Source organism: Pteropus vampyrus, unplaced genomic scaffold (assembly GCF_000151845.1).
Source record: "Pteropus vampyrus isolate Shadow unplaced genomic scaffold, Pvam_2.0 Scaffold62, whole genome shotgun sequence".
Lineage (NCBI taxonomy): Eukaryota > Metazoa > Chordata > Mammalia > Chiroptera > Pteropodidae > Pteropus > Pteropus vampyrus.
Window position 1 is genome coordinate 1707962 of NW_011888843.1, and position 9783 is coordinate 1717744.

A 9783-nucleotide genomic window follows, 5' to 3' on the forward strand; every position below is an offset into this window, starting at 1 on the left:
AGAGTTGTATTGGTGTACAACATGTGACTATCAGCCCTGGTTTGCAGGATCACAGGAATAAGGAGGCCAAGGTCCAACTAACCTTGCACTAAACTATGGCTAATTTAAACCTGTCTTACACCAGTTTTATAACTACATGGCTGTGAATTGTTGGCTATAAACGAAACTCAGCAAAATAACCAGCCACTCATGCCACCCCTGGAAGAAGAAGTTGGGAAAGTGAAATGTTTCCTGGAGCCAATAAATTAGTAACATAATTTCCTATAATAACTATATAATTAGCATACCAAATTATAGAGGGAAGATAATTCCTCAAGTTATTTTATTATTTCTGAAATAGCAAAGAATCCATATCTGTCTCTATAATCTTACTCACCTGCCACTCTCTCATCTGTTTCCCTGTTACCATCATCTGAATATCTTGCAAAGTCTAAAGAATCAAGGGTACTGATGCTCCCCGCTCTATCTGTAAGAAAGAGAAATGTATAGAAGAATTAAACAGATTTTTACTTAATTACCAAAATAAGGAATTGGAAATCAATTAATTACAATTATTTCCAGTTAATAAAACTATTATTCTAAGATCTAAAGTAAAAGTGCTCATGGCAATTAAACTACTTCAAAATAACTAAATTTTCCTTGCCCAAATCCCTGGTTAACTAGTGAACGATGTACACAAAGGGCATATTGCAACCAGCTCATCTAAATACAAACAAACAAACAAACAAACAAAAACTGAAATGAAATTTTTGAGCTGCTGCCTGGAATTTTGCAGACTGACTCTAACAAAATCATTTCTTACTAAAAATGAATAAACACTGTTTGAAAAAATAGAAAAGAATTCCGTGTCCACAACATAACACACACACACTGCCCATCACACAGTCCAAAACTACTTATTACACAAAAACTAGTAAAATGCGACCCAGTCTCAAGAGAAAACACTTATCAACAGGGATCAACCCCCAAATAATCCAGATGTTACGATTAGCAGACTAAAATTTTAAAATAGCTATAACTATGTTCAGTGAAGTAAAGGAATAAATGCATGCAGTGAGTAAAAGGAATAGGAAATTTTAGAAGAAAAATAGAAACTATAAAAAAATTAGTGTAAATTCTAGCATTGAAAAATGGTTATCTAAAATTTAAAACTCACTGTATAGTTTAATAACAAAATGGAAATATGTCAATGATCTTAAAGATAAATTAATGGAAATGATCCAGTCTAAAGAACAGAGAGGAATAAAGATTGAAAAAATTCACAGAGCCTCAGAGACCTATGCGATAATAGCAAAAGGTCTGACATGTTGGAGTCTACTATAGGTAAGGCAAGAAATGGGACATATACAAATTTGAAAAGCTCAGAGAACACCAAGTAAGATAAATAGAGAACAGAAAATTAGGCATATCACAATCAAATTGCTGAAAACCAAACAAGAAGAGAAAATATTAAAAACAACCAGAGAAAAACAACACACTACATATAGAGGAACTATAATTCGAATGACTGCTGATTTCTCATTAAAAAACCATTGAAAAGGAAGAAGTAAAACTATTTCTATTCACAGATGACATGATTTTGAATATAAAAAACTCCTAAAGAATCCAGACCTAATAAATACTTTTATCAATGTTGCAGAACCCAAGATCAACATACAAATATCAATTAAATTTTTATACACAGGTAATGAACAATCCAAAAGCAAAATTAAGAAAGCAAATTCATTTCCAATAACATCCAAACGAATAAAATACTTAAGGATAAATTTAACAATAAAAGTGTTAAGACTTGTACATTGAAAACTATAAGACAGCACTGAAAGAAATTAAGATGATTTAAATAAATGTAAAGACATCCTAAGCTCATAAATCAAAAGATCCATATTAGGATAGCAATAATCCATAATATATAGATTCAATGAAGTCCCTTAAATCCCTTTTAAAAAAGTTCTAGCTGGCTTTTTTTCTTTCTGCTTTTGCAAATATTGAGAACCTTATTCTTTAAAGCACCTGACCTTAAAATAGAGAGATTATCCTGGATTATTCAGGTTGGACCAATGTGCTAGCAAAGGTCCCTATAAGTGGAAGAGGGCTACAAGCCCAGGAGTACAGGCAGCTTCTAGAAAGAGGAAAAGCCTTCCTCCAGGGCCTCCAGAAAAGAATACAGAACTGCTGACACTTTGATTTTAGTCCATTTAGCCCATCACAAGGCACATTTCAGATTTCTCAACTACAGAATTGTAAAATAATAAATTTGTATTGTTTTAAACTCATTTGTATTTTCTTTATATAGTAGCCATAGGAAACTAATACAAGAGATGAGTGATTTGATAAACTGGATTTCAACAAAATTAAAACCTTTTGTGCTTTAAAAGTCACCATAGAGAAAGTCAAAATGCAACCCGCAGAACAGGATAAAATATTTGCAAATTGAGCATAGGATAAGGGACTTACATCCTCATAATAGAAAGCACTCTTATAACCCAATAAAAAAAGTCAGCACAATTTCCAAATGGGCAAAAGATTTGTATAGACTTCCAGATTCAATGGGGCCATGGAAGCCTTCAATCGACAACTATTTTGAACCTAGCCCTAAAGAATAAATGTCCAAGTCAACAAATGAGGAAAAGAACAGACAAGTGTATTATCAAAGTACAAGACAAGTGTGGTATAAATAGTAAAGTTACAATGTACAAAAAAGTTCCAAGGGGCCAGGAAGGACATTTTATAATAGTTTATAGGAGTGAACCAGGCTATAAATAAAATCAATTTTACAAGGAAATGGCTTCTATATTATATTTTACACCTGTAGAATTGCTTACTGTTGAAAACTCAGCTTTTTAGGGTGGTTCCTCCTTGGTAAACATTAACTCAATCTTCTACTGTTTACAAGAGAGTACCTAACAACCTAGCTTTCTTACTCAGAAGACACTGTACAATTCTGCAAGTATTGGATCATTATTACAAAAATCTATTGCTGTTAAACTGTATAGAAAACAATAAAGAGATTCAAATATTCAAATTAGATAAAGACATATGGAGCTGTACTTAATATTTGAAAATACTTAATAACCTATTACTATTTTTCAGGCACAATCTTAAGTGCAGGAGATTCTGTCAGCATGACTGACAAGGTCCCTGTTTCTAGAGAATATTCTAGTGGGAAAGAAAGCAATAATTAAGTAAAAAAAGAAAAAAAAATCAGATAATGATCAAAATGGTATAAAAAAAATGAAGACAAGGCCAGAACAGTAGGTGGCTATAGGCTGGGGAGCAATATTAGCGTGCTCTGGGCAAGCCCTTCTGAAAAGGTGAGACCAGAATGAGGTAAAACAGTTTCAGGCAAACCTGAGTTGAGAACAACAGAGGCCAGTGTAAACAATTTGAAAACAGTCTGAATTTTATTCCAAGTATAATGGGAAACAACAAAAACACACATTTTTAGAAAATCATTTTGGCTGCTGTAAGAAAAGTGGTTTGCAGAGAGACCAGTTAAGAGGCTTTTAAAGTCATGGGAGGTGAGAATTGATCAGATTAGGACTGGAGTGGCAGCAGAATCATGGGAAGAAGTCAGAACTGGGTTATTTTTTGGTGTGTAACTAACAAGTCCTGGTAAAGAAATGCATATGGGGTTAAGTAAAAGAGAGAATACAAAATTACTCTTTAAGACTTATTTTATTGAATGTGTAATTTGGGATGCAAGGGGTGAATGGAGACGCTTCAGAGGTTCTGTGTTTTAAGTGCATGGTGGTGGTGGAGAAAGTCCTTAGCTTTGCCAGATTTTTAAGTGTCCATAAACAGAACACATTATGTAAACATTCTCACTTAAATACAGAAATCAAAGCTGATACTTATTAAGGGTGTGTATCTAGCTAATGCAAAAAAGGGACAAATTAGAGAGGCAAGGTCAACTCACCAAACTGGGCTACTTCGCATAGTACTTAATGTTTTATATATTGATCTAAGGAAACAGATTATCTGTGTTCAGAAAGCACAATCTGGACAAATAAATCCAAGCTTCAGGAATACAGATTTGGACTCCGCTTGGGACTCCCCTACACCCTTTTAAAACAATTAGTACATGCCAACAATCGAAATGGTTAACTTAGAACAGAGCTATGAATAATCGATGTAGCGCTTATCTTTAAAGTCCTATTAAGGTGAACTAAGTGAAATTCTACATCCAGCACTCATCTTAGAACACTATGTTTCTATCCAGAGAAGCATTTAATTTCCTGGCAGTTTAACTGCATCTGATAACTAATAATTTGATATTAACTTAAATTTGAAGACAACATAAATAAGAATGACAGAAAACCAAATATTACAGTATCCCTCACGACAGCATTTCATTTAATCGTAAGCCAAAAAACATCACATAACAGTAACCACAGTAGTCTCAAGTTCACATTAAAAATGGAACTCAGAAACACAACTCAGCAATCAAAAAAAACAAAAACACTGAAATAGACAAAATGAGTAAATCATATCAATGCTTTAGCTGAATGAAAGAAGCCTTACCCAAGAGTACATACTGTATAACTTCATTTGCATAAAGTTTTACAACGGGCTATAGTAATTAATGACAACAAACTCATAATAGTGGGTGTTGGGAGTGTGGAGTTGGAAGGGGTGGGAACTGACTAACTGAAGGAGCATACAGGAACTTTCTGGAGTGACGGTTAATCTTCCACATATTGACAGGAGTTTGGGTTATCACAGGTGTATTCATTTGTTGAAACATCAAATGGTACACTTGAGATTTATATATTTTATTGTCTTTAAATTTTGCCTCAAAAGAAAAAAAAGATTCAAAATATTGAGCTCTAGCTAATGATATGCATGCTAAAGCACTTAGAGGAATTATCAGTGATATTTGTAACTTAATGTAAAATACATAAAAAATAAGACAGATTTTTGGATGCATAGAGAATTGGAGAGATGTACAGATACAAAATAAAACAAGTATAGTAAAAGATTAATTGTAGAATCTAGGTGGTGGGTACGTGGGTATTAAAAATTCTTTCAATTTTTAAGTTTTAAAATTATCACAATAAAATATTGACAAAAACTTGGATGTACAGAGGGAAAAAAAGTTAAACATTGATGAGGATCCACTGATTCCTAAAATTTAATAATTAAAGTTATAATACTGGAAAATATTATTATCTTAAATGATAAGTTTTGTTTCTCTCCACTGTTTGAAATTGAACCAAAGCTAGGCAATAAGTCAAATAAAGGAAAGAAATTTCAAAATATAGTAGATAAACTTTATAAGGCTTTTTACATATACATCTTTTAAATAGGCAAAAATTAAAATGCTAGACTGGAATAAACCACTAACCTATAAATACACCTGCTTGGTAACTAATACGATCTATTATAAAATGGATTTCCTAGATCACCATATATATAGTACCTAAAATTTCCAGCTCTTTAAAAATAAATTTACCTAACAACTTTTCTCCAATGTTTTGTAACACAACATAAATAAAAGCTTTCCTAATTATAATATGCATATTATAAGTAATTATAAAAATATATGTAGAAAACGAGATAAATCATCCTATTCCCACTAAAATTGGGGATAAGATTTAAAAAATTGGGGATATCATTAAAGTTTTCCCAGAATTTTTAGATATTCTTTTTTGAACTCTTTTTCCCATGTCTAAGTATGTGTAGATATTTTTGCAAAAACAGAATGGATACATACAATTTGTATCTTGCTTTTCAAAAATGACACTTATATAGTGAGAATTTGCCATATGAGTAAGGCTATTGGTACACATTGCTTAAACTGCTTTCTAAAGTATACATAGCAATCTGAGTTCTACCAACAGTAGTATATAATAGCTGTTGCCAACACTTGGCATTATTTTTAATCTTACCAATGGAACATACTACATATATCTTATTTAATTAGGCATCTCTTTGATTCCTGATGAACATTCTTTGAAAAGTATACTGAACATCTACCTTTTTTGGGGTGTGTGTGTGTGTGTGTGTGTGTGTGTGAATTTTCTATTCACATTCTTTGACCATGTATCTAACATCTTGATTTTCCTGATATATGAGTTTGTCTGCCCATGACTGCCTTGACCAGAAACTCCACTTGAGTACCATACTCCGCTGAGTCATATGTCTTAGCTATCCAGTAGCTATTCTGATGTCTCTAACCTGTATATTAAAACATGTACACCAAATAGGATTAACTTTTATAAACCAATCTTCTAGTGTTGTGATACCAGACCTCTCTGTTTCATTTGTGATTTTCATGGAATGTTAAGTACTAATGTTGGCTGTTGATTTCAGAAGAGTATTTTTTCTTATGCTAAGTATCTATCTAACGTTTGTTTTCTAAGTATTTCTCTTTCTTCTTTTAATTTCTATTTAATCATACATACATTAGTGCCTATTTGAACACCAAACAGTATTCCTCCATTATAGTATTTCTCTGAAAGTTTCAAAGAAATCATCTATGCAATAGGGAGAGTCCTAGGGGGAAAGCAACCATAGTTTAATAAAACAGAAAGTATTAGTATGATCATTGAAAAATATATTCTAAATATATATATTTTTTAGTTCCAAGTCAACAACTTTATATTTTCTAAGAAAAAGAGCTGGTGCCTTTGTAAATAACAATACTATGATGTCATAAAATTAATGTTCCAATTCATTAGAATTTATTACACCATGTCAGAAAAAAAATTTATGGTAGAAAGCAATTTCAACTTTTATTTGGACTAGCCTGTAACAGATTTTGTAAATAAACCGTACTTTGAATTTTAAGACTAATATGAGGTAATATATAGTCCCAAGATAAATACGCTTCTTTAGATGCAGTCACAATATTTTTCCGGGGTAAGGAAATACCTTTCAAAATGCTCTAATACAAAAGGAGTTTGGAAAAATTAACCTGTTTAATTAAGAAAGAAACTATCATATTCTAATATGAAGTACACTACAAAGCATTTCTTCAAATTCCAGGATTATATAACTTCTTAATAATTCACTTCATAGTTAGAAACTAAATGATCAGGGACTTTCATCGTAGTTGGCAAACTGGTAAAACCTGTATGCAAGTTTTATTTAGTCTGAAAACTAAATCCATTATACACAGTGTGACTATATGGCATGCAGACTGATTTTATAAATCACATGCTTAAGTAGTCTTATTTATATTTACATTTAATATTTTAGTATTGATAAAATGTACTTTTACAAGAGTTAAAAATATTAGTCTCAGATCTTTGAAAAGTTATCTTTTATCTAAATTATATAGCACTTTAAGAGCTATATGTATCAGAAAAATTGACCAGCCTTTGAATGGTAAAGAGTATCAGTTAATTCAATTAAACACTTATTGAACAACTACTGTGTGCCAGGTTACTGACAGGAAAGTACAGCAAAATATTAAAGAATAATTCTTTAAAGGATGTGGATATAAAAGTCCATGTAGAGGTGTTGTGTATGCTTACATGCACATAAATGTTTTTGTAAATACACACAGTAAGTTATTAATAGCAATTTGACTCTGAGAAGTAGAATTCAAATTTTTCACTACATACTCTGTACTGTTTGAATTTTGTTTTCATTTTGGTATTTTCCTCCAAAGGCATCTAAAACTTTATAATAGGGGCATTTTAGAATTCAAAACTCATGAAAGTACCCAATTCACAAAGAATAGAAAGGAAAATGGTATCAAGAAATTAGCTTTAAAATTCCAATTTTTTGAGCAAAGATTATTTACTAAACCATATCTAAAAAAGCTATGTCACGGTAAATAAGAAACATATAGTATATTAATTCAATAAATAGATAATAAATTTACCTTACTTTAAAACCTGAGGTTGCATATAAACATTTTTGTTATCCACTTAAAGATGGATATCAGAGATCTGCCAAGAGCAAAACTCACATTTATATTTTCTGATTCTCACTTCTTCTCTAATGCTGAGGCTCAGTTCACTGACCCCTATATTCAAAATATTTTAAAGTGAGAGGTAATCTTAGAACTAGTCCACCCCTCATTTGTACAGATGAGAAAATTGGATTAGGTATTCAGTCAATGAATATTTACTAACCCACAGTGGGGAATAGAAAGATAAAATTCAGGAAGACTTGGTTCTTGCCTTAAATCAGCTTATAAGCCACTGGAATTAAGCCATATACACAAATAAAAAATGACCCAATCAGATCATTTTATGTTAAAGGTTACATTAATCTGTGATGTGAGCAAGCTAGAAGTCAAGTCTCCTAGATTACAGTCTACCTTTTCTTTGTCACAAGATTCAAACTCAAAAAAAGATTTAAACTTAAGAAGAGAAACACAGACTTTATTGGCAAACTATTCACTTAAGTTAAAATTTCTATAATGCTGGATGATTTTACTGTATGAATGGCTGTCAGGTAAAGAGGATTATTATTAATAATAGTTATTATGATATTTCACATTTTGACCACTTACTCTGCACCAGATGCAGATAACCTGACCTGATGACCTTCATAAACAACCCCCTTTAACAGAAGCCGTTACCATCTGCATTTTACAGTAAAGGAAACAGACTATCCACAGTTGTGCAAGTAGGAAGCGTCCGAGTAGAAATATGAACTCAAGCTCTCTAATGCCAAAGTCTGAGCTTTGAACTAGTTCCCTTGAACAATACGTAAAAGCATGAAAGTTCAGATCTCCCAGATTACAGGAAAACTGGGCTTGATATTGTGAATGGCCTCAGAAAGACCAACGTTGACTCAGCTTTGTAATATGCTATAGAAGGAAAAGCTAATTTTTCACAAGGAATATTTCAAACTTACATATTTCTAGGATCTGACCACCTAAAGATCATTTCTTCAACATAACTTCAACGTTTATTCAAAGCTTGTTTGCCAGGCACAATATTAAGCACTGGTGACACAGAGATAAATAAAACAGGTCTCTTTTCTATACTCAGGCTAAAGAAAAATTTATAAATTATCTTTTAGGCATTTGTGCCATGTATGAAAAAAGACAGAGATATATGAGACGTGAACTCCAACTATCGTCCTTAAAAAGAATCTGGTTAGTTAAAACAACACAAAAAATTTTCAATAATACTAACACATTCACAGGTCTCTATATAATGAATTTCTATAAGGAGACAGATTAAAAGTAAAACAAGTTTAGAGGATTGAGATCACTACGGGCTGGAGAAGCTTTAGGGAGAGGAAGAACTATAAACTGGACCTTCCTTTAAGGATACACAGGATCTGGAAAAAAGAAAAGGAGGACAGAGGATAAGTATTCCAAGAGGAGAAATAACAGGGACAAAGGCACCGACTCAGGAAAGTATAAAACATGTTCAAGAGACATTGAGTAAACAATGTGAGTACAACAAAGATTTTGTATATAGACAACATGGTTGAAAAGGCAAAAAGAAGCAAAATTATTGGGAGAATGTTATATATATTCATAATAAAATATTTTAAAGCAATTTTTCATATATTCCACAAAAATGGGAAAAATTCCTAAGCAGGTTCATAAATATTTTTCTATAATATATAATTTTACTAATAAAAAAGGGTTGGAAAAAGTTGCTTTGAACAGGAAGAAGCAATTTAAAAAGGTTTTAGAGTGACAGGAACAAATAAATTTTAAAATCAAGAAAGAATAAGGATGGAAGAAGAGATTAAAGGCACAGGAATCAGTTACAAGACTAAAACTGATGACCCAGCTATGAGCTAAAGGCCTAAACTAAAGCAGCACACAAGCACAGAACTGATAGATGGTTAAAAATAACACAGACA

At 32.0% G+C, this 9783-nt stretch overlaps 1 protein-coding gene across 2 annotated transcripts in view; it reads right to left on the bottom strand.

Moving 5' to 3' along the window:
• KIAA1468 (KIAA1468 ortholog) overlaps nucleotides 1-9783 on the bottom strand; it is a 102356-nt gene that overhangs the window by 81303 nt on the left and 11270 nt on the right. For both annotated transcript variants that reach the window (XM_011361067.2, XM_011361066.2), the window contains exon 2: nucleotides 377-466. In XM_011361067.2, the coding sequence (XP_011359369.1) occupies nucleotides 377-466 (90 nt within the window). The remainder of the gene's footprint in view (nucleotides 1-376; nucleotides 467-9783) is intronic.